At 41.1% G+C, this 25,642-nt stretch overlaps 1 protein-coding gene across 2 annotated transcripts in view; it reads right to left on the reverse strand.

Annotated features, from left to right (window-relative positions):
- The window catches only part of Kcnq5 (potassium voltage-gated channel subfamily Q member 5), a 574,968-nt gene that overhangs the window by 128,829 nt on the left and 420,497 nt on the right, over positions 1–25,642 (reverse strand). For both annotated transcript variants that reach the window (XM_023718707.1, XM_023718706.1), the window contains exon 3: positions 21,119–21,245. In XM_023718707.1, coding sequence (XP_023574475.1) covers positions 21,119–21,245 — 127 coding nt within the window. The remainder of the gene's footprint in view (positions 1–21,118; positions 21,246–25,642) is intronic.

The following is a 25,642-nucleotide window of genomic DNA, read 5'->3' on the forward strand; positions in this document are numbered from 1 at the left end:
TTTTTCTTTCTTTAAAATAAAAATAACTGATGTCATAAAAAAAAAGAAAGTAAAAAAAAAATCATTCTCTGTGCCAGATTAAAATGTTGAAATGATCATATTATTTCTCTGATTAAAAAAAGAGACTCAAACTTCTAGTATTGAGAATAAAGATCGAATCTTGCTGCCTGGCTCTTACAGGAGTCTAGGAGGTCCCTTTGCCTGGCCTCCGCAGCCCTCCTGCCTCCCCTGCCTGGCTGCCTTCTACCTGCTACGGAGCGCGGCGTAGACAAAATGGCACGGAGGAGTGAGCTCCCCTCCTGGCATGATGCTTACTGCCCACGGTGGCCTGCTTGTCAGCTAATGGGCTGGCCTCTCCCATAGTGGCCTAAAGGAAATTGCCAGAGCGCTTTTGTTTTCTGTCACCAGTGCCATATTTAGTATTTTCACCCTTAGATGTTCAAAATCCCCTTGCTGGATAGTTATTTCATGAGTCATGCGCCTATAGTAATGAGCAAAGAAACGGGATAGGGTATAATTTTATATTTTCAAAGGTCTTAACAATAATAGAGCTAAATCTCCCTCATTTTGCAGCTAAGAATCTGAGGCACATATATTCCAAAATCAAAGATTTCATGTGTCAATAATAACTGCGCATAGGTCGATATGTAAAAGAAAAACTTGTAAAATTTTTTTGGAAATATACATGATAATGGACAAAGTGTTAATATCTTTAATATATAACAAATGAATGAGAAAACAACATAGCAGAAAATTGGACAGAGGAATAAATTAGAAATTTATTCTGAGAAGAAGTAAAAATGGCCAGTAGGCACAAGTAAGCTCCTCACAATATGTAGCTTTCAAATTTATGATAACAATAAGGCATATTTTCAGTCTGTCCAACTGATAAAATTTAAAATAATGAATAATCAGTATTGGCAAGAGGGAAGTGAAGGACCTTCTCTGCAAGAACAATCTGGAAATTTTCTGCCTGGATACAGTAGGGTTGTAGGTGAGAGAAAGGGAGAAATCTGACATTGTTTGCTAAAAGTATCAACTATGCAAATATCTGCGCTTTATTCTAGGAATTCATTCTAGAGGAAATCTAAATAGATACCAGCGAAGGCTTGTGTTCAGACATTTCTTGGGCTATTACTCCTAGTATAAAAATTAAAGCCAATCTAGTGTTCAATAAGGAGTTCTTCAAAACAGCAGGGAACAAGGACTGCTGAGGTGGGTCCTCATCCCGACTCTACCTCTTGTCAGCTGGAATACCTGGGTGAAGTTACTAAATTTCTCTGCAGCTCATTGTTTTATTTATAAAGTGAAGGTAATAAAAGCACCCATGCCACAGGGAGTTTTGGAGAATTAAATGAGTATATATATATATATATATATATATATATATATGATTTTATTATAGCACTAGTATAATAAATTTTAGCTATTGTATTATTTCCCCTTGAATACCATGCAAGAACAAAACCCCATGCTTTAGAAAAATACCGGTGAGATAAAATGTTACCAATATATAAAGAACTGATCACACAGCAGTACACATAGGGTGATTTCAATTTTGCTCCTCAAAAGGATCACATATTCTTGGAGTGTATATGAAAATAAATACATAGACATATTACTAATATATTAGTGGTGATTATCTTGGGGTGATGGGTTTGTGAGGAATTTAGCTTTCTTACATCCTTTGTCAACATAAAATAAACAAGTACTGCTTCTGTAATGTGAAAAGGGAAGTGCTATCACTTATTCTGGATGACAAGCTCTAGCCCAGGAAGGTTAGCACACCAGCCAGGGTCATTTATTTAGTCAGTGGTGGGGAAAGAGAAAGAAAACGGGCAATGTATATCGAGTACTGCTGATGTATGAGGCTACGAGGGGCGTTCACTGCATATGCTCTATGTCACTATTTCTCTGTAACTGTTTTCCAAGGAGGTGCGGCAGCTATGACAGTTGTGTTCATGTGCAGTGGCCTGGGGATTGCCAGCTGTGTTCCTTCCTAGCTGTGTGACCTCTGGTCCATTAGTCTTGCTGAGTCTTGGAGTACAGAGGAGACAGAATTATTTTTCTTGTAGGATGGCTTGAGGGTTAAATGAGATAATACATAGAAGTCCTTAGTCTACCTCAGTGCTTGGCATCATGTGAACTCCTCAATCTCAAAAAAGGAACTGAGTTTTTTTTTGTTTTCTGCGGTGCAGGGGATCAAACTCAGGACCTTGTGCTTGGCAGGCAAGCATTTATGCTGCTGAGCTATCTTCTCAGACCCTTAGAAAAAGAATTGAGACTGAAAAAGTTCAAGAATTGTATCCAAGCCCACTTAACAAGCAAGTTAAGTATAAAAATTAAAGCCAATCTAGTGTTCAATAAAAATGCCTATAGTAATGAGCAAAGAAATAGGATAGGTTATAATTTTATATTTTCAAAGGTCTTAACAATAATAGAGCTAAATCACCTTCATTTTGCAACTAAGAATCTGAGGCACATATATTCCAAAATCAAAGAGTTTATATGTTAATAATATGAATGTGAGGACTCACACTCACTGATTCCACAGTGCTCACCTTGTAGTTTAGGCTCCTCTTTTGGTAAATGTTATCTAGACGAAAGACCAGTAAACTGGCACGTGGACAGTCAGGAAGGCTTCGATGTGAAACTCCCGGAAGTGAAGTGTTAGGAATAAAATCAATCACTGCTTACACACTGTTGTTCTTCAGGTAAAATTTGGTCAAAATCTCACAGTGAAAACATTTTGGCATTTTTGTTTAGTCCAAAGGGGCAGCAGACTGTGACACAACGGTCACTGTGCCCCATAGAGAAGCCACCATCTCCGCATGCATGCACAAGTTTTAAATGTCCTACTTATGTCATGTAACAGATATTTCAGAGATGCCAAGAGATGGACAAGATAGAGGATCTGAAAATTTGGGATCCAAGATTTGCCTGTTATACCTGATACGATCTCTCCAAAGAAGCATGGATGGAAAGAGTGGAAGCAAAGAACCCGGAGCTCTGGCTCAGCTACCAGTTGTACTGTGAGCCGGCTCTGGTGCCATGAATAATCTGAGGGCTGGCTACCGTAGCTCTGCCATGAGCTGGGTCGAGCTGGGTAGTATCAGGGAGGCTTTCACACTCTGCCTTTCTAGGATTCTAAGTGGTACAGTTTTTCTTTTGGACACTGGTTAAATAAGGAAGCATCGGCAGAAGCGCTTTGGGAATAATTGTTTCCAAATTAAGCATTAAGGCGATTTATTCCTTCATTCAAGAAATATTTCTGCTGCATGTCTGCCAGGAGCCATGCACCAGGGAGAGATCAATGAATAATGCAGAAAAGCTTATTGTCCTCCTGGAGCTTATGTTCTGTAGAGTAGGCTGCTACTGAGCTAAAAAGAACAACTACAATGTCAATAAGCCAGGCCCAGTGGTTGAGGCTGAGGCAGGAAGATCACAAGTTTGAGACCAGGCTGGTAAGCTTCAAGACCTAACAAGACCCTGTTTCATGTCATTTACAAGAAAACAGAAGATTCTTGTGATCATATGTTACATGAAATAAATCAGACACAGAAAATTGAACATCATATTGCTTTTCTCACAAAAGGAACCCAAACTATAAATATATAAATTTGTTTAAGAATAAAATGAAGGCTGACCTTTTGGAGTAATTGAAAAGGGGAGAGAGAAGATGGGGGAAAGAGGGAGATTAACAATGCTCATGATATGATGTGATATGATATGATATGCTATGATACAATAGATATATATGTACATTACTCCAAACCAATGTAAGTGTCATGTATTGCAAATGGCTAGCACAATGCAAAGGCCCTGGGTACCATCCACAGTATTAAAACTCAAGGTGTGCAGCAGAGTGTTAATCGGTCACAAGACTCCTGAGTGGTGGCATCAGCAGTTCTATGTGAGCTGGTGTGGTCAGGGAAAAGATATCTGACCTGAGACCTGCAAGGCAAAGGGAAGCTATGACCACATCTACAGGGAAAGTGCTCTAGGCAAAAGGCACATGTAGCATGAGGCTGAAGCTCTGTGTATTTGAGGGGCCACAAGGGGCAGACTTCCATGAGCCACGGAGGTGGGAAGGCCCTGTGAAGGGGGTAAAAATGAGACACGGTGTGAAGGCGAGAAGTTTAGATTTGCTGAGGATCCATGGTGAGACCTAAGACGAGGAAGCCAAAGGCCACCTTTGGGGTTTTGGTCTGAACACTAGGTGAACCAAGTGTTACTTACTGAGATGCAGAAATACTATGGGGGAAAGGTGAGAAAGGGGAGCTGGCTCAAGGGTCAGACTGACAGTTCTGTCTCAGCCTGGTTAGTTTTGGGATCCTAGTAGACAACTGGGAGGCAGTCAGTGGGCTGGTATCCAGAGGAGCCATCGGAGGCAGACTCAAGCAAGGCGCTTTTCAGGCCACAGAACGAACACCCCTCAGAATCTGCAATCCGTGGAAACCGTTGGTTCAGCATGTGTCTGTGCACGGGTACTTCTAGTTGTGGAGTAAAGACCAGAGGAGGTCAGAAAGCTGCGTTTCTGTGTTTATGAAACAGGAAAGCAGTGTTTGTCCCCTGAGAGTCCTTGTGAGTAAGTAGGAGGCAAATACATCCTATTTAAGGTGCATTATAGTGTCTTGGGAAAACTACCTGGGTGTAATTCCATCAGTGTTTAGCAAATCAAAGGAATGAGAAGCCACACATTTATGTGTGACTCAGAACGCGGCTTTATGCACCGACACAGAGACTTTATGTCACATCCTTTTATAGAGAGAATAGAACACAGGCCTTGAGAAACAGCAACTTTGCAAATTAACATCTTTAGGTGTTCAAAATTTTCTCCTAACACTTATTTTCATATGTACCAAATGACGAACCTGTAGTCAGTTTCAATTCCTGATCGGAGCCCCAAACTTGTGTTTGATGACAGTTCTAAAAACAGGCTTGGATTGCCACCAATGAATGATTAAAGCTGAAACTTCTACTGGAAATCCCCTCCCACGCGATGATGAAATACGATGCTTGGACAGCTCACGCAGGGTCATAGCCTGGCTGCTACACACCAGCAGGCCAACAGTGCCACTGCAGCTGTCCGCTGACTGCGTCAGAGCACGAGGGCCTCACTCTCCCTGCTTCGCTTGCACCCTTATGCTGAGCAGTTGAGTGAAGGAGACTGCGTTTTGGCAGCTGGTTCTGCTTAGCAGTCTTCTTTGAGAAACTTGATGCGTATTTTCAGATGACAAGCAGGCTCTGGTTAATCATCACCTACTACTAAGAGTTTTGGAAAGGGTGTCTTGACATTCATCCGCGAGGCTGTTCTTTGGATTTTGCAATGGAGATGCTACTTGCCCTCAAATGCCACTAAGCAAAAGCCATCCACGGAAGGGAAAGTTCTCTAAGTCTCCTCTGGGGAAATTGAGAATTTTCTGGCTTGCCTGGGCTCTGCATCTTTTTCAATGCACAATTTCTTATTTTTAGAAATAAGAAATGGATACAGTTTAGGTACTTGGCTAATCCTGAGGGATAAACACTGGGGTGTGAAAACGGGCTTTTCCTTCTGCGAAGAAGGAGAGGCGAGAGCTTTAAAGAAGTAAGTTTGAGTAAACAGAATCCACAGATCAATGTCTTGTGATCCTTCCAATTTCAAAAGTCCTATTTGCTTCCATTTGGAGATAGATAAGTTTTATGTGTCTTTATCTGTAGTGAGACTATTAACCAAACAGTTTCTGTTTAACTATACATTGAGGTCCGTTATTTTATTTATAAAATCTTTGGCAAAATTTGCCTCTGTGGTACTAATAAAGGACAGTTTAAAAACTTTGTTAATTTCTTATTGGTTGTTATATACCATTGTTTATGAGCCACTGCTTTTCTTTTTTTTTTTTTTTGCGGAACCGGGGATTGAACTCAGACCCTTGTGCTTGCCAGGGAAGCACTTATTCCACTGAGCCATATCCCTGGCCCCTGAGCCACTGCTCTTATCTGTGCTTAAAAGAAAAGAAATTGTACCAGAGAAGGACAACTCAGTAGGTGACTTCCAGAGACGGCCTTACAGTTCTAGTAACTGACCCATGAAGCTGCAGCTCAGATTGTGAGAAACTTTGTGTTATACAATCCCCAAGCTATAAAGAAAATTCTTAGTTTGGATACACTCTCTTTTCATTATCCACGTTTGCCCACCATCACGAGTAAGACACGCTCTGTTTAAAGAAGAACAAAAAACAAGGTTTATTGGAACCAGGCGATGACACAACCAAGGAATCCTCCCTACACAGGCTCGAGCTGGCCAGACAGACTTCAATACCAGGCAGGAGTTGGATATCTTCCCATTAACTAAATATGGAAAACTCTCAAGAAAACATAGTTCAGAAATCATTTCAGATGTGCACATTTTAACATTATGACCAGCAAATACTTGAGAAAACCACAGAAACCTGATAAGACATGGATTCTTAGGTCAAAATATGGCAAATGTTCTCAGGATTAGCTACAGTTCTTTGATCTCGAAATTCTAAGCACAGATTTGGAGTCTGCGGTAGGGGCTAACATCAAATATTTAAAACAGTTCACAAAAGGCAAAAGTGAAAAAAGAAAAGACAGCTGAAAAGTCCTGCAGGAACAGAGTCTCTTATAAAAGTCTACCACTATAAGCAAGCAGAGTAAGGACTTTATCAAAACATAATCACACTGACGTGGTGGGCTAGAGAGCTAAAGCAAGATGCGAAACAAACAAGTAAAATTATTCTTCTGAAAACATCTGACAGCTGAGGGAAAGGTGCTTTTTTTTTTCCAGTTTGCATTACTTGCATAGCTACCACGGTTCATCCCTTATTGGCTTCTGTTGAATAGAAAAGTTTCCCTTGCCAAGATATTTAGCATGTAAAAAGCAGGTTTTGAATTTTTGTTTTAAACAGCTCCACATTGAAGCTGAGACTTACAAACAAGTTGAACAGCCGACCTAGTATGCTGTATCTTGTTACATAAAGCTATTGCCAGAATCTTAGTAAATACAGTGTTTTAAAAGTTTGTTGTCTTTGTATATTCATAACAAATTATGACAAGTTAAGTTTAAGTGAGAATTGTATTACTGCTCTTGTGTCATATTTTGTTAAGATTGTGCCTTGTATCCTACTGAATTACTAGGAATGATAAGAGGAATTGATAAATCATTTTCATTTTACATTTTTATATAATCAGGCAATATGACATATAATTTGATGTACAATTTTGCCTGCTACAGAGGGTGTGCAAATTATAGTGGCATATGTGCAGAATATTTTGGTATGACAAGAAACTGAATAAATAGCCATTTTGCTTAAAAACCAATAAAGGTTTTCCTTCATGTATATAGGGGTTACCACGGGGAGGGGATAGAGTTCCTCAAGTGAGCGTCTGCTAGCTGACAACTTTCTGACCTTCCAGCTCATGCCACACATCCCCCCGGAGAAGGGTAGAAAGTGCTAGCACCCAGGTACAGGATTTCAAGGGGGTGTAGACCGAGTATGGAAGGCGTATGCAAGACAGATACACGCTACTCGTGCGGGTGAGAGGACGGGGCATAGAAGACTGCAAAACGAGCAGCCCGAGGTGTGGGTACAACAGCACGATGAGGGGCACCCAGCTGGGGCAGTCGACCCTGTTAAGGGGCCAGGAATGCTCTCCTGAGTGAAGTGAAGGGTGACTTGTATGTACCCACCAGTCACAAACAAAGCCTTGAAGTTGCCTTTAATTAAACCCAATGACCTCTAGATACCACGCATCTTGTTTCTGACCTTGCTTATGACATCTAAAGAAATCCAGACTAAGAAGGCACTTGGCTTGGTTCCTACCCTCTTCCTTTTACTTTTAAAATAAAATTTAGTCTTGTTTAAGATACATAAACACTCCAATTTGGGGCTGGTGGCGAGAGAGTGTTTGGCTAGCGTGCACAAGACTGGTCCAGTGCCCAACACAGCAAGCCAGAGAAACAAGAACACTCTCAGATCCTGTGTATTAGTAAAGCTATTTTGAAGCTAAATATCCAAAACATAGAAAAAGGTATATTTGGGTTGGTAATTTTCCTGACTGTACTGGTTGATTCCAGGACTAACCAAAGGTTACACCAAACCAATCATTTTCCTGATTTAGTTTACTACGCTGTCAGTAATTACTTGGCAGGAGCATAGATTAGGTGCCAGGCAGCAACCTAAGAATTTGACACAGATTCTCTCATTTCATCTTCTTGAGCAATCCTTTCTCAGCAATCCTGAGAAAACACGCACAATTCCAAGTTGAAAATTCATCTTACGTGTCTACGACCCATGCCAGTATAGGTGTACAAAGAAACCAGTAGTCGGTATTTAAATGATGTGTCCTGTGAGCGAGACCATAGGTGCCTTCTACTTGCTTTTTTTTTGAATGGTTAATCTATTTACAGGTTTTCAGGATCAAGACAATGCAAAGAGGTGCACGTTGAGAAATTCTGCTTCGATCCTGCTTCTATCTACCTTGTTCCCCTTCACTCCCAGGTGAACATTTTCATTCTTTTCCTTTAGTTTTTAAAAAGTCTTTCAATCGTTTCTACAAAAGCACAAGCAGTATGAATATGTGCCTTTGTTTTCCTTTTTTCTACACAAAATCAACGTGCTGCGTAGCATCCTCTGCTAGCCGTATGGAAAGCCCTTCAGCGTGTTCTGTAGTAAAGGGGCACCCTCATTCCGTCAGCTGGAGCGAATGTTTGCTATCTGTGGCTGCTGGAACCAGCTACTAGGAAGGAGCAGCCACTACTAGGGGCAGCGCAAGTGCTATGTAGATTCAGCGGACACGACATTCTGTTCATACTCACTATGAGTGTGTACTCATACGGCAGAGCTTTTCCAGTGTGGTAGGTAAGAAAACGTTATCATCTGCAATTCTGTATCAGAAGCCTAAGAACATGTTTCTTTTCCCGTACGCCCTCTGTCCCCATCTACTTCCTACCTTCTGTTCAGCACCGAGTCTCCCTCGACTTCTAGAGCTCTTTGTATCTCACGGTGACTAGCTCTTTCTCTCTAAAGGAAGTTGTCACTAGTTTTCCTTATTTTTCTTTCCACCTCACTTGTGGCTGCTGTTTTGTTGAACAACTACTACTCTTTGATTTTACATTGCCTCATTTATCAGCATTTTTAAAAAAGTGAATTAATTAATTATTTGGTACAGGGTCTTACTACGCAGCTTGGACTTGTAGTGATCCTCCTGCCTCAGTCTCCCCAGCATTGGGATTACAGGTATGTGCCACCAGGCTCAGTTTTGGCAGTTGGCATGGTTGGGCCAGTGTGGCATATTTTACAGGGAATCAAACCTGGGTCCTTGCACTTTCCAGGCAGGTGCTTAGAAAGCTGAGCTATCTCCCCAGCCCTAGCATCTTGTTTTTAATTATAGTTAGAAACACTGTCCTGATTCTGAAGTTAGAAGGGAATTTACCCATTTCTGTTGCCTAGTTTTTTTTTGTATTTGATGGAAAATTCACTGGGAAACATTACAAAGAATGTCGGAAAAATAGAGTCTTATTAAGATTTCTTGAAAGCAAGTGCCAATATTCAATTATTTCTCCAATCTTGTATAATCATATCTGCTAATCTGAGCAACAGATTTGATGATAAAAATAGACAATACAACTATTGTCAATTAGCTATTCCTGTTTTGAAAATCTGTAACATATGCACTGTTGCATGCTACCATTTTTTTCTATTTGTTTTTGTTTCTGTTTTTACTTTTCAAAGTAAAATAAAACAAAATTAATTATATAAGAAAGAAAAATAGAGTCTTAGGTTTACAACTGCAGGAGGGTCTTAATTTTAGTAATAGTTTTCTGAGAGATGTTGGGTTAGGAGAAAAGATGATCTCTTTTAAGAGCACATGAGAACCGTGGCTATTGGTCCTGAACCTACGACACACCATTTGGCCGTCGTGGTAATTCTAAACGTTATTCTGTTAGAGTCACACTTAGGGCTCTAACTAGTGTGGCCATTGTATGTGTCCTTTAGCAGGAAGCATAAGGAGCTTGAATAAGGACTTTCTAAAAAGTACAGTTACACCTAAATAGTGGCTGTCTAGGAATTGTACAGTATTGGCTTTTTACATTAATTGGTCTATCAATATTTCATCTATATAAACATTTAATTTACATTCACTTATTAACACATAAACACGTAAGGAGCATAAATGCTCCTTAATGAAGTACATTTCCACTTGGTTCTTGATCCAAGTGGTGACACGCCTTTCAGCAATTTCTGCTTAGTAAAATAATTTGCATAGAAAACCAGAAATGTATATTTTGTACACAAATAATATGTCATTTAAGTTGACGTAGATAATTTGCCACCATGAAAGAGTCCAGATCTGTCTTTGTTCTCAAAGGACAGCAACATTTTAGAAAATAGCTCTATAGTTTCTGACAATGTTGCACATTTACTATATGCCCTAGTAATCCTAATCCTTTGTATTTACCCTAGAAAAACAAATATTCTATTCATATAAAAACCTGTGCACGAGGGCTGGGTATATAGCTCAGCAACAGAATGCTTGCCTAGTTTTGCGAGAACTTTGCTTTTGCCTATAGTAGCAAACGAAACAAAAAAAAAAACAACCCAACAAACAAACGAACTAAAAAAATCTTGTATGTTTGTGCTCGTAGCAACTTTGTCATGGCCACACTCTATAAACAACCCAAATGACCTTCAAGTTAAATGGATCAAGGAATAAAAAAACCCCGGTAATGTGGGCATATTGTGGGATAATATTCAGAAACAAAGAAATGGAAAAAAATGGAGTCCTTCTTGGTATGCAAGGCAACTTAGATGGAGGTGAAAACCATCATGTGGCGAGAGAACCATTTTCAAAAGATGACTTCTGCAGAATTACAGGGCATGGAATTTCAAAAAAAACAAAAACAAAAAACAAAAAAACAAACAAATTATAATGCTGGGGGAGATGGGTGGTTCTCACGGATTTGGACCGAGTGGAGAGAGCGATTCTGAGAGGTTAACAGTGGGGATAACATCCCCAGTTTTTAGGGTGCTGGAAATGTTCTGAATGTTAATTGTGGCAGTGGTTAAAGGAAACTTTCCATGTGATAAAATTTCATAGAAATATGTAGAAAAATCAAATGCATGTCCAGCTAGTGAAATCTGAGTAAGGGTTGCAGATTGGTTAATAACCTGTACTATGCTAGTTTCTTGATGTAGATGCTTTAGGCTTAGGAAAGAAGCTCCTAAGAAAGGAAGCATGGGAATTCTCCATTCTATTTGGCAACAAATTCCAAGTAAGTCTGAAGTTATTTGGAAAGAAAAAGTTGAAAAAGATGACTCCTGCAGGATTGTATGTAGTGAAATAAGGTATTAGACATTCGGAAGCTGACTGCAGAGAGGAGGAATTGTTCCTTTTGTGATACCGACAGCTCTACATAGAGCTGTAATCTAGACGTAAATACCTCTCTCAAGGAGAGAAATTTGGGGATGTGATTTAGACCTCAGCACATGGTTTGTTAACTTGTCCCTCTGATGCAGGGCTCTAACTAATGTGAATACTATATGTATCCTTTAGCAGGAAGCATAAGGACCAAGTTAGCTTGAACAAGGACTTTCTAAAAAGTACAGTTATACCGAAATGGTGGCTGTCTAGGAATTTGTACAGTATTGGCTTTTTACATTAATTGGTCTATCAATACTTCGTCTATATAAACATTTAATTTACATTCACTTATTAAAGAATAATAAGCGGGAAGTGCAGGAAGATATTGAGACATCAGACAAAGAAATTAGGATGTGGTTAGGATAGATATATAGTTGCATTCTCTTAATGAATAGAATGATTTGTTCTAATGGTGTTTGTAAATAGGATCTCAAGTCCGCATCTTGTACAGCAATTAACCACTAAGAAGAATATATACAGTGTGTTATTTGTTGAAACTGTACTTCCGATTTGATTTGAAACTGTCTCATTGCTGTTTATCAATAAAATTTTGAAAAAAAAAAGAAATTAGGATGTGACAGGAGTAAATACTCCCTCTCTGGGCTCTGTGCTTTCCATGCTGAGGACCTCTGACAAAGCTCTTAACCTTAGCCTCAGTTTTCAAAGGTGTAAAATGGGACCATAATGTCTTCCAACATGAATACATCTGTTATGGGAATAATGGGAGATGGATCATAAATACAATTTGCAATTTGAACTTGATAATATTGCATCAATACAAGGCCCAGTAATCCAACCACAGAGCTGCCCTGCTCAGCTTTGAGGGAGGGTTTCTCGTTTAAGCAGATTTCTTAAATTATTTTTCCATCTCTTATGCAGAGAGAGAGAAAATGCCAGTGGGTAGGCTACCACGTACAGAGCCACAGCAAAGTAACAGAAAGCTAGTCAGAATCCACAAAATGAAGAAAGGAACCCTCCTCTTTTGTTTTACAGACTGTGAGTTGAGGATTTGGCTAAATGTAAGCAGTAGAGCTACGTTTGGTTACATTAAGCAGTAGAGCTGTGGTGGGAAATTAGACTCTTTCTACCATGATATTTTTGTTGGCTTATTGCTGTGGTTCTGGGAATCAAACCCAGGACTCCACAAATACTAGGTGTGCACCCTACCACAGAGCTCCATCTCCAGTCTGATGTTTATGTTTTCAGTTGTTTATTTTTCACAGTGAAGATGGCTTGGTAGTGCTTGCAAACGGAAACTTTATTGTTTCAAAGTACAGAAAATCAGGGAGTCCTGTGTCAATTCTGGCTAGAATTAGGATAATCTGTGTGATGACACCAAATGGATTTTGGATAATGCTGAATATCTGGATTCCCCATAACAATGTTGCTCACTTGCATAACATAGCCACCCACTAATCTGTTAATAAATCCACCTTTCCTTCTCTCTCATTCTTCTTCTGCGTGAAGATTAAGTGGATTACATTGTAATTAAAGTTGACTCTAAGAAGAGGCCGTGCTTCAGAGTGAGGACCTGCTGGGAGGCTGGTGTTCTATTCCTAGCTTCTCCGATGACTCGATGCCTGAGCACAAAGCACCTTCACCCCACAGCACCTCATTTTCCCATCTATCGAGGGAGGTAAGGGGTGTCTCAGAGGGCCACACCTCTGTTGTATGAACTGTTTATTCTAATTGCATTTCAAGTTCCTTTACAGAAAGGTATTCTTTGAAGAATAAATGATAAGAGGACCACCAAATAGCTCAGTGGATTAAAGCGCCTGCAAGCAGGTGGAGCGGCAGGGGTTGGATCCCCGGATGTGCCATGTCAGTACTGCCTCCGGGGCGAGCTGAGACAATTGAGACTGGGGGTGGTGGCACACGCCTGTAATCCCAGCTCTTGGGAGGCTGTAGACAGGCGGATCACTATGAGTCTGAGATAGTAGTGAGACCCTGAACACCCTTCCCTAAAAAAAAAAAAAAAAAAAAAAAAAGAAAGAATAAATGATGAGTTTACATTATTGCTGTGATTCCTGATAGAATTGAAGCTCTAAAATCGAATTTTAAAAGCCTCCTAGCACAGAGTACATGATCCATAGTCTTAAATACTGTGCTCAGTAGTGCGTGGAGTCACCCTGTGATATTTATTAAAATTTTTAAAAGTACTGCACAGATACACAGAGAACATCTTCGAAGCCATGTGCAACAGTTTAGCTGCAGGATTTTCACTGCAGTAAATGGGCTTCCCACTGGCAAATTCTAAGCACCACTTTGAAAATTTACCCCGTAGTGACATTTAATGCTTCTTATTGATTGTAAGTTTTCAGATAACATCTCAAGGCAAAAAGGGACAATTTTTCAAAGGAGATAAGTAATCTCTAATGAGACGTGCCTGTATTTCAGTCATTATGCTCTGGAATAAAGTCTTGTGGTAAGAAGGCTCTCAAGAGGCACTCGTTGGAGTCATAAAAGTTCCTATCACACTGCAGTTCCACTTGCTCCTGGAAAACACATTTTCTTTTTAAATTTGAAATTTCATGTATCTAAGTGTGAAATACGGCAAGGTCTGGAGAAGTTTCTCCTTACAGCTTAGGAGCTACGTGCAGCGGTTTATATAACCTTCACCGTGGGGAATGATTTGTGTAGTGCTGGTGAGAAGCCCTTACTGCTACCGCTGACTGCGAACCAGGGCCTTATGCGCTCCTGCTTTCTGTGGTGCAGTTAGCACTGTGTTCAGGCAGGTCTGCTAGCAGTCTACCGGACCTCCACCTGCAGGCCTGTCTGGGCTTTCTTTGCTCCCAGCGCCCTGTGCCCGTGGGTTGCAACCTCGGCTGGTCTATCCCACCTTTCTCTGTTGTCCCCAGTGCTAACCGGGCTCCAGACACAGGGCCTCTATGTCTGCTTTTTATACAAGCCAGGCTCTTCGGGTCTCAAGAATATTTGCAATTATTCTTCCTTCTTCTGGAATGACGTGTACTGAAATCTTTGCCTGCACACTCCTTTAAGTATAAAGTATCCTTTTTTAATTTTGCTTTTAGTCTTTATTTTCTTTTTTGATTTAAAGAGAACACAAAAATAATGGATAAGACATTAGAAACAATACATATTTAAAAAACCAGGTGATATTCAACTGTGGCTGAGATATATTGCATGTCACTATCTTCAGTGTAGTTGCTCAGATTACAATATAAGCATATAAAATTGGTCAGAGTAAAAATTTTAAGCATTAACTGCTACCTTCAAACAATTTGTAATAATTAGTAGTACAATAATTTCAACTTTCCTGTGCACATACTTTCATGACTTCTTTCCCATCCTTTTTTTCCTTTCCCCCATTCCAATTGATTATTCCTTTCACTTTTTTTCTTTCTTTCTGTATTTAGGACAGGGTTTACAGGGTTTGCAGATCTACAGGGTCTCAGTATGTAGATCGGACTCATAGTGATTCTGCAGTGTTCAGCCTCCCAAGTGCTGGGATTACACGCCCGCACCACCATGCCTAGTCTTAATCGCCCTCTCAGCGTGCCCCAGGGGCAGGGCCCGGGACGGCAAGCCCGGGATCAAAGCTGGTAAGTTTAATTTTAATTTTTAAACAATAGTACTTTTTTCACAGCTAACTGGGCATATTTTTTTCTTTAATCTGGAATTATGAGAAAGAAATCTTTGTTCCTTTGCTTTCCACTTTCCAACTTTGAGCACATTTCCTAAGTCTAGTTTTCATTTTTTAAAATGAGAAGCTTAGTATTTATGTAGGATTAAATAGGACAATATTTATAAAGTGCTTAGAGCTCTAATTTGTATGTAATGGTTCTCAGGAAATAATAGCTACTATTAACAAAGGCAGTAATAACAACTGTTCACCATTAACTAAAAGCAGGAGAGTCTCTGGGAGTTTAAGGCTAGCCTGAGCTATAAAGTGAGTTCAAAGCCAGAATGAACTGAGCAGTGGAACCTTATATTGGAAAGACACTGTTAGCGCTGGCCACATAGCTCAGCAGACCAAAGTGCCTGCTTAGGCAGAGCGCAGTGGCTGGGTTTGGTCCTTGCCATGCCTTGCCCACCCTGCCCTGCCTCCGGGGTGCACTGAGATAGTGATTGAAACTGGGTGTGGTGGCGCAAGCCTGTAATCCCAGCGCTTGGGAGGCTGAAAACAGAGGATCACTGAGTCTGATCTATGTAGTGAGACCCTGTAGACCCTGCACTAAATACATAAAAAAAGACACTGTTTTATGATAAAATCCAATAGGCTTTAGTAGCCTTCAAGCGGCCCAGTTAATCACAGGAAGGAATCTTCTATGGACTGAGGGACTTTGGGTGCACTGGGGTCAGGGTGAGTTGCAGATGAACATGACTGAAAAGAACTGGCCTGCAGGAACACAGTTTGTACCAAGAGGTAAAAGGGACTAAAAGGCACAGAAAAATGGGCAGTTTATGGCAACTTTCTTAGAAGAGAGGACAGAGAGACAGACAAGCCAAAAAATGATGTCTCAGGTCTAATTTGTAGCCAGTGGGAGCTCTGGGAGTCTCTGATCTAACTTTGAAGACATTTGCAGCTTAGGAAGGACCATTTTGTATCTGTATATACAAAATAGTTAGGATAGATATACAGCTACTTTCTCTTAATTCAATGAGAAGAAAGGTTTTTACTAAAGGTATTTGGACAGGACATCATGTCTGCATCTTGTACTATGAATAACCACTAAGAAGACAACAATATGCAATGCATTAATTATTGAAACTGTCCCACTAACCTGTTTTGAAACTGTCTCATTGATGTTTCTCAATAAAATTAATAATAAAAAAAGTTACCCTGTAACATGAAGAAACCATAGGCATGCTAGAGTGGCGTCAGTCATGCAGTATAATTGTCTTTTAAGCAAGTAAGAAGCTGGTTACACCCTAAAATTTAGAGGCACCGGTTGGCATTATCCCGAAGAACTTATCTTAGGTCAAGGATAGACGCTCAGTTCATGGGGAGAGCACTTGTGCTGTGAGTTTCCTCATTCATGCTACTGTGGATATTACATTGAAGAGCAGCTATTAAAATAGTAATAAGAAATCAACTTAGATTTAATTTTATTCTTAATGTATTTGGTACAGAGTCTCACTATACAGCTTGTACTCCTAGCAAAACTCCTGTATTCAGCCTCCCTAGTGCTGGGATTACAGGTGTGGGCCACCATGCCCAGTCTTGGTAGGTGGCTCAGCACTCCCAGAGGTGGGGCTGGTGTACCATGTGGTGCCAGGGATTGAACCCTGGTCCTTGTGCTTGCCTAAACAAACTCTTAGTCCATTGAGCTATCTCGCTAGCCCAGAAATCAACTTAGAATACAGACCCCAGATCACCAATAGGCTGGCAGTTTCTGCTATACTGAGACACACTTAAGTCTGAGATAGGACCTGTTAACATCTGTCTTTATGAATCACCAAGGAATAAAAAAATAAAGTCACTACTAGGAGTGATTCGTTGGTGTTCTGACATAGCAGGATCATTATTGTGGTGTAAGTGTCGGCCTTTGTTGTTATTTGCAACTTTCAGGAAAGTCATTAAGGGAAGTTAGAAGAAAAGGAGAGCAATGGAGGTTTTTGAGGCTGTTTACGCATTCTCAACACCGATGCTCTTCTGGTGAATGACTTATGCCTGAATGTAGAAAAATTATAAAGCATCCAGCATCGGTAAATGAAGGGCATTTTAAGTAGTTATTCCAAAATATACTTGGCTTTACAAATCATTGATGAAATGAGTGCAGGAATCTTATTGTGACAGCCCCTAGAGGAGACATATAAATCGAACATATGGGAACAAAGGAAGAATTGATAAGATTTTAACAATTTTGCGAACCCTCATCATCAAGCAGAAAAAAATTAATATAGTAATGAAAGGAAGTCCTTAATTGAAAAAGAATTAAACAGACTTCTCTATTTCCTTGGGTTATGGTTGTTTAAAATACGTTTTCCAAATGAAAATATATAATGATTTTATGATTTCTTAAATCAGTGAATGTTTGAAAGGCCATTGGTTCTGCCTCGATTTCAGGGATTGGGCAGTTCAGAAAGAGAATTACTACCATCTTTGGGACTAGCCCACAAGACCTCTATCAAACTGGGTCCAAATACTCTCAGTTGGTCAGTAAAGCAGGACACCATCAGGGACTGGCTGGCTGACCACGCCTACAGCTTGTCTGTCTGCCACGGGAAAGGAGGTCAGCACTGACGTGCTTGAGGAAAGCCCTACCTCACCGAAGGCACGGTGACCAGAATTCAGCCTTTGCTGCGTTCTTTCTTGAATGCCCAAGAGTTGTTCAAACACTTAGAGGTGTGCTGGGCTTATTCTGAGCAATCAGACTTCACCAGTGCAGGAAGTCTTGAGAAGTTCTGGCTACATTTTTAATGTCTCAAAACAGCTAGCATGGACAGATCAGAGAGGTGAGCTGCTTCTTTTTCTTATTATTTTGCTAGAATGCATTTGCTTAAATAAATGAGCCATAGGGCCCACTTCATGATTTTGTCAAGTGTGTTTTGGACCTACCACATACATTTAGAAAAGGTCTCAGCAGCCGGGGAGAACAATCTGCTACCTGCAAGTGGGTGACCTTTGGGTCATACTCAGATTAATTTTTACTAATCTCATATGGATAAACCACTTTGAACATGCCTCATCAGGTCAGCTGGAACCCAGATCAAAACTGTAACATGAACACTTAATCCAGTAGTGAAAAACTGCATGGTTATCATTACTGTCAGTATGTGTCTGGTCTTTGTTCAATTGGTAGTTCACTATCTGTTTACACGTGGAATTTTATTTCAAGCAATTATTTTATTTTGAACAAAACACTATTTATTTCTACATATCAAGACTATAAAGGGCTGTCCAAAAAATTCTGGATTGAAGTGCCTGCTTAGGCAGATGTAGGGGCTGGGGGCTTGACCTCTGGGCCTACTGTGCTGGCCTTGCCCCCAGGGCGTGCTGAGACAGTGAATGAGACTGGGTGTGATGGCACACACCTGTAATCCCAGTGCTTGGGAGGCTGAAAGCAGGAGGATCACTATGAGTCCTATCTACATTGTTAGACCCTGTAGTAGATAAAAAAAAAAAATCCATTTGTTTTAATGGTCATTGTCGTAGAAGTCTCATCAGTTTCTGTACACTGAGAAGTATACCTCTAGTTCAGGTGACTTCTACAGCAGCCCCAGGACCCTGCCATGTGACTCCAGGTAGGCAGATCTTGGGCCAGGTCCTCTAGTATCTGCGTGTGTGCTGTGTCCTGCATGCTCCGAGCCACAGCTGGTACTCTTGCCTGCTGGCCACTGGCAGAACTGAAGTCACCAGTGACAAGTCAGGTCCCAATAAAGTACCTATATGACAGTCACCCAACGTGCCCAGCCCCAATGCACCAGGGACTCTAACTTTACCTCCAAGCGGAGGGCACCAATGGCCCAAAGGGTGTTGGCCATGGACAGACAAAGCTCGCCGCTGTGGCTCAAAAGACTTTAACAGAAGCTTCAGCAACTACTCTCCCCAGCTACCATTTACTTCAAGCAATTAATTTAGTAAATATAAAATACCCAGTGAAGGAAAGGGCCTGAAGAGATAAGGAAATTGTGATTTTTGCCTAAATCACATATTATTAAATTTCTGAGGTCACTGTTGATAGGTGTAAAGGCAAGTAAGCTTACAGGCAACACAGCATCATTTGGAGAAAATGCCCTGCAAGGATCTGTGACAGAAAGAGAAAGATGAAAGGACTAGGATGTGCTAATGTGCCCATCGTGGAGTGCAGCTATCAACAAGCAGCAGGCATCTGGGAAAGAGCTTTCTTTTCAGCGTGGAGGCCAGAAATATGTTGGCATCGCTTCTGAACAAAACCAATTTTTAATTGGTTTTAAAGTCTAGAATGGAACATTCCTGCAGTCATCCATGAACTGAACTCATCCTGCAGGGGGTGAGTGGATCTGGGCCAGGCACCTGCCTTGTGGACTGCCTCGCTTGGTCCCTCATGGGACACAGAGTACTTGTTGTGCAGTAGTTCCAGGTCAAATTACATCCTTCATAATGGTGCTTGAGCGAAGAATTCAGAAGGGAGAAAGTGTTTAGGACAAAGATCAAATGCCTCACTAACATGCCCAGTAGCTGGACAGACCAGCAGGGTTGGAAGTGGCCAGCTGCCTCCTGTACCTCAGCATAACAGTGTCCCAAAGGAAGGCTTATTCTTGTGGATGAGACACAGCTGGGCAAATAGATTGCACTGCTGACCTGAAATACCATACAGGTATTTGAAGATTGATTTAACTCAGAATTTTACAACTGTAACTCTGAACTTCCACAAATTCTGGTTGAATTGTTTTAAAATATTCTTACTACAAACCCAGCAGGAACAAAGCGTTCTTCCTACCAGTGCCACAGAGCAGGAGGTACTGTACATCTCAGATCCTACTCTGCTCGAGTCACAGAGCAAACTAGAGCCATCTCAACAATTCCCGACTTCTAAGACAAGTAGGCCACCCTGCTGGGGACACGTAAGTCAAAACCACTTTGGAAAGTAAGAGCCCACTTTCTTAGGCTGGGGCTATGTGCAGTAACTCTTACCGAGGACCCAGCCTTCAGGTGGGCATGGCTCCCTAGGAAGAGAAAAAGAGACAGCACGAAAACAAGAAGGAACTGTCAATCACAATGACAATGGTAGCTTGAACCGATGACAGTTCCAAGTTTTGGATATGTCTTTAACTACCTTAGTGGGAAATACCAGATCTTAACTCCAGAACGCTCTCTGGCATCTGCGCTGAGCAGTATCATGTTACAGTGAGACCGAGCAGAATGGAATCCCCTTGGAAGCCCAGCAGATGGACAGGGAGAGGTACTGAGAGGTGCTACTTGGTGGTTGCGTAGGGATCGGAATCTTACTTAAGAGTGTGCAACACTCAGTCAAATCTAAGGTACCAATGTGTAAAGAAGACCATATTTGCAAGCATTCCGGAGGCACATTCACTCACACACATTACCAGAAACAACATACTGGTATCTATTACAACTGATTAAGAGTCTAGTCTGATGTCATACTGTACAGCTCACTCTTTTTATAGTTACCGAAGTATAAGTTGCCTTCTCCAGGGCAACACTGGAGAACCAGGTGTTTCAGTACAACTTCAGTGACAGCACGGGGATACTGGAGGAAGAACTGTCAGCTCCAGTCGCAGATCTACCATTTCCTAAGTGTGTGCCTTTCCCTAAATTTCTTGGTCTTTTGGCCTTAGTTTCTTCACCCATGGAGCAAAGATAATAAACACATCTATAGTGTGCAGGTGAGGAGGTGAAGAGTAGATGAACCAACAGCTTTTAAAACACAGGAGTGAGCTGGGGAGATGGAGAGGGCTGGGGAGATGGCTCAGTGGAATAAGCGCTTCCCTGGCAAGCACAAGGGCCTGAGTTCAATCCCCAGTTCTGCAAAAACAAAACAAAACAAAACAAAACAAAACAAAACAAAAAAAAACCCAAAAAACAAAAAACCAACAAAAACTCCCAAAAAGCTACACACACACACACACACACACACACACACACACACACACACAAAACCCACAGGAGCATGCTCTACAGTAGGTACTCCGTGGACATTTGCACTTGGTCAAATGTTGTAATATAGGAAACAAGAAAAAGGTTCAGAGCAGGAATCCAGGGAGCAAGGGCTTCAGTACTCACCTATAACACAAAAGGGCTTGCGTGCAAACCTCAGTCTTCCTTGCCATCCTCTATACCGACAGCAGCAACCTGCAGACCAGATTCGAATGATGAACTCCAAACCAAAGACGACAATCATCACGAACTCCTAAAATATCAGAGGAGATGTGTCAGAGAGAAGCACGGAGCAAACCACAGCCTCTGCTGCTCTGTTGTCATTTCTGAACATTTCGGCAAGTTGTCTAAAGCGTGGCATTGCTAGCATCTAAAGTTCACAACATCTTTTAACAAAGAAAACCTGAAAGATACCAAGACCCCATGCGGTCTGAATTTCCTGTATAGAATCGGATTAATCTTCACGTCACTAAGACCGCACACTGAAGAGTCAATCTCAATCCCAAATGCACAAGTCAAATGACAGTTCTGCCTCCTCTAAAATATTAAGGGTAGCTGATTTCAGCTAACTGGCTTCATGGAAAATATCTGAGTTGAAAGTAGATTCCAAAACACAATAGTCAAGTTCTGAAGCAAACAGTGTTTTCATTTTGCTCAAAGGAGTGACACAATCCCTAATCCTCTGAGCTCTTCTCAGACAAAAAGAAGTAAATACTTAGAAACATACTGAGCTCTTTTGTTACAGTGTCAAAATTGCCTCATAAAATGGTGAGTTTCAAGAGCACTTCCCTGTGTGTGGCCCCCATATCCATTGCCAGAAATGAGACCTGCATTCTGTAGATCTGAGGTTTTTTCATTGTTATACTGCCTTTTGGCAACAGCTGCCTGGTAAACAACACGTGTGCCAGCAAAGTGACTTTGGGATTATTTAGGAAGAGTTGTGAGTTAACCCTGGGGAAGGCCAGCTAAAGTGGCTCATTAAACAGTCAGTCAGAAGAGGAAAAACCAGATGGAATTTGGAAAAGGGAAGGGTCTCTGGCATAAGATTAGCTGTCCCTTGTCCCGATAGGGACGGGTATTAAATTTATTAAAACTTTTTTTTTTTCATTTAGAATTCTCCTTCTTGTTTTTAAACAAGGATTGGCTCAGCATTTATAATGTATAACAGTATTTATTAGTTGATGTTTTATTGTAAGAGCAATGTACAGGCAATACAAGATATTTATTAAACCTCAAATATCACAGAAATATGGAGAATTATGGAAGGTAAAGATTGAAGTTCACACTCCATTCTTGCATTCCACATCCAAGATAAAAACTGTTACCAGGGTTGGGGAGATACCAGACAACTTTTACATCTGGTCCCGGTGCTTGTCTAAGCAGGTGCCTAATCCACTGAGCTTTCTCACTGGCCCCACAAATGTAATGATATAGTCACTGTAGCCATTAAAAATAAGAGAAGCATATGGATAACTTTACATAAGTATGACAAGGAGCAAAGGATCAAATTTAAGAAAACTCAACAGAGAAAACATAGATCATCTGAATAGTCCTATAGCCACTAAAGAAATTTTATTTGTAATTAAGGAAAAGGAAATGTCCAGGCCAAGTGGTTTCACTGCTATACTCAGTCAATTATGCAAAAAATTTCCAATTTCATATGTTTTTTTTTCCCAGAAAATAAACAGGGAGAAAATACTTTCTGATTCACTTTTTAAAGGAGACATAATTCAATGGAGAAAGAATAGTCTTTCAACAGTCCATGCTGGAGAACACTCAACTCCACTTGTAAAAAACTCCTTAAGAACCAAAGCCTCTCTGTACTTTCCAAAAATCAAATGAAAAAGTTCATGGCTTAAGTATTAAACAAAGAAATAAGACCTTTAGTGAAAAGTATTAGGGAAGATTTTGGGGATTTAGCTAAGCAAAGAGCTCTCAGACTTGACATGAAAGGAATACTTAAGGAAAAATTGATACATTTGCTTCATCAAAATGAAAACTTTTGCTCTGTGAAATGTTGCATCAAGAGGATAAAAAGTACATTATAGACCAGGAGAAAGTATTTGCAAATCATATATCTGAGGAAGGATTAGTATCTAGAATACATAAAGAAATCTTAACACTCGACAGTGGAAAAATCTGGTTTTTTTGCAAGATACACAAATGGTCATAGTATATACAACATGCTGGAGAGGATGTGCTGACAGCAATCATTCACGTGGAAAGATACTGGACAACACCAGTCATCAGGGTAACACAAAGGAAAACCAGTGACATCACAACACTGACAACAGAATGGTTGAAATAAAAAATAGTGATCAAAAGTAGCAACCGCACAACATGCTGGAGAGAATGTGGAGAAGCCAGCTCACTTACACATCCCTAATGGGAATGTAAAGCAGTACAACCCATCAAGAAAACAGTATTTATAGTTCTTATAAGACTTGAAAGTCAGTTACCACCTAACTCAGCCTCTGAACTCAGGCATTCACTCTAGAGAAATAAAAGCTTAGGCTTTTACAAAAACTTGTACTTGAATGTTCATAGCAGATTTATTCATAATGACCAAAACCCTAAAGCAGCTCAGATGAGGATTATTAAACAAACTGTCTTATATCTTTACCATGGAGTAACATATGGATGAATTATTAACATAACAACTTGGGGGAAATCATTAGGGAATTACGGTGAGTGAATGATTAATCAGTCTAAAAGATGGCACACTATATTATTCACTTACTTAACATTTTTGTAATGTTTTCTAAAAACATTTGTAAATGGAGAACAAACCAGAGGTGGCTAGGGATTGGGATAGTGAGGGATAAGGAGGGGACAAAAGAGAAGGAGGAGGTGGGCAGGTGATACAAAGGGTGAGAGAGCCTTGTGGCTACTCAACTCTTCTTTGTCCTCTTTCTGTTGTGTTAAATACACAGATTTGCACAGGTCATAAACCTGAACAGAGCTAAATTCACAGATAGAAATATGTACAAGTAAAAATGGAGACACAGGAACAAGACTCGTGGATGTATTAACAGCACTGTCCTGGTCACAAGTGTGTACTATATTTTTTTTTACAATGTTACTATGTGGGAAAATTGTGTACTGCCTATCTGTGTACCATTTCTTAAAACTGCATGCGAATCTAAAATGATGTCAATGAAATTTTGGATGAAGAAGTCCTTGCCAGCAGTTTAACTGAGGGAATAGATTCCTAAGAGGAAACGTGTTCTTCTCCAAGTCCAGATGCTGTCTGATCCCTCTTGTGTTGGTTTAGTGGTGCTCTCTAAACCACCCTCTGCGTGAGGGTGCATTTGATTTTTCAGTGAGGTGAATATCTGTCTTGTTCAGTTGAAGTGATGTGATGGGAAGTGTTTCTCCTCACCCTGGCTAACAGATTCTGTTGAGTTTCCCTGACTTGGTTCTAGTTGAGCTAATTGCTGAAGAGATGAGTGAATAATAAGGTACATGATGTACTGGGAGCCAAGTTGAAAGTAAAGCTGGTATTTTTTAGCACTAACTCTACCCTTCCACTGAAGCTGGCAGGAAGTTAGTTTTGCCAGTCATCTTTTATTTTTTATTTTTTAAGTGTTTAGTACAGGGTCTACAGGGTCTCACTACACAGATAGGACTCATAGTAATCTTCCTGTTTTCAGCTTCTCAAGGGCTGGGATTACAGGTGCACATCACCATGCCCAGTCTCAGTTGCTGTCTCAGCAAGCCCCAGGGATGGGGCCCGCATGACTCTCTGGGGATGGAGCCCCAGTCCCCATGTCTGCCTAAGCAGGTACTTTAATTTAGTGAGCTATTTGGCCAGTCCTGTCAGCCATCTTGAAGAATCAAGGGCTAATGCTTATTATTTGTTTCTTCTGCTTTTATCCCACTAAGTTATAGGAATTTCTTTTAAATAACCTACAGTTGAAGTTAGACGACCTGGCGGGATCCTGAACAGACCCAGGGTGTAGGCCCAGCGAGTGAGAGAGATGACTGGGGCGCGGGATAATGAACAGACGCAGAGCACAGGCCCAGCGGGTGAGTGACATGACCCAGGGCCTGGCGGGATCCTGAACAGACCCAGAGCGCAGGCCTGGAGAGTGAGTGAGACGACCCGGGGGCCGCAGGATCCTGAACAGACCCAGAGCGCAGGCCCTGCGAGTGAGAGAGACAACCCGGGCTGTGGGATCCTGAACAAACCCAGAACGCAGGCCCGGCGAGTGAGAGGACCTGGGACCCTCCAGATCCTGAATAGGCCAGGAGCGCAGGTACTGTGAGTGAGTGAGACAACCGAGGCCGTGGGATCCCGAATAGACCCAGAGCGCAGGCCCAGCACGGAATCCTTCAGCAGAACTCCCTGCAAAGAGGCTAGAGGCAAGACCCACACAGCTGATTCAGGAGCAGAACATCTTGCCAGAGAGACACAAAAGGGTTCAACTCTAAGGCTGCAGCAGAAAGAAGTGGAGCACAGCAGCCAGATCCAAACAACACCCATCTGGAAGAATCCGAACTTCACAGATCCGGACCTGGTGCTAAGGTAATAACTCTATCTAAGCTCTACACCAAAGGTCAGAAGACAGGTATCCAAAATGACAAAGAGAAGGAACAAAATGCAGTCTCAGGCCCCGAGTCCACCCAGTACAAATGCAGAAGACACTA

Source organism: Octodon degus, unplaced genomic scaffold, assembly GCF_000260255.1.
Source record: "Octodon degus isolate 3935 unplaced genomic scaffold, OctDeg1.0 scaffold00061, whole genome shotgun sequence".
Classification (NCBI taxonomy): Eukaryota; Metazoa; Chordata; class Mammalia; order Rodentia; family Octodontidae; genus Octodon; species Octodon degus.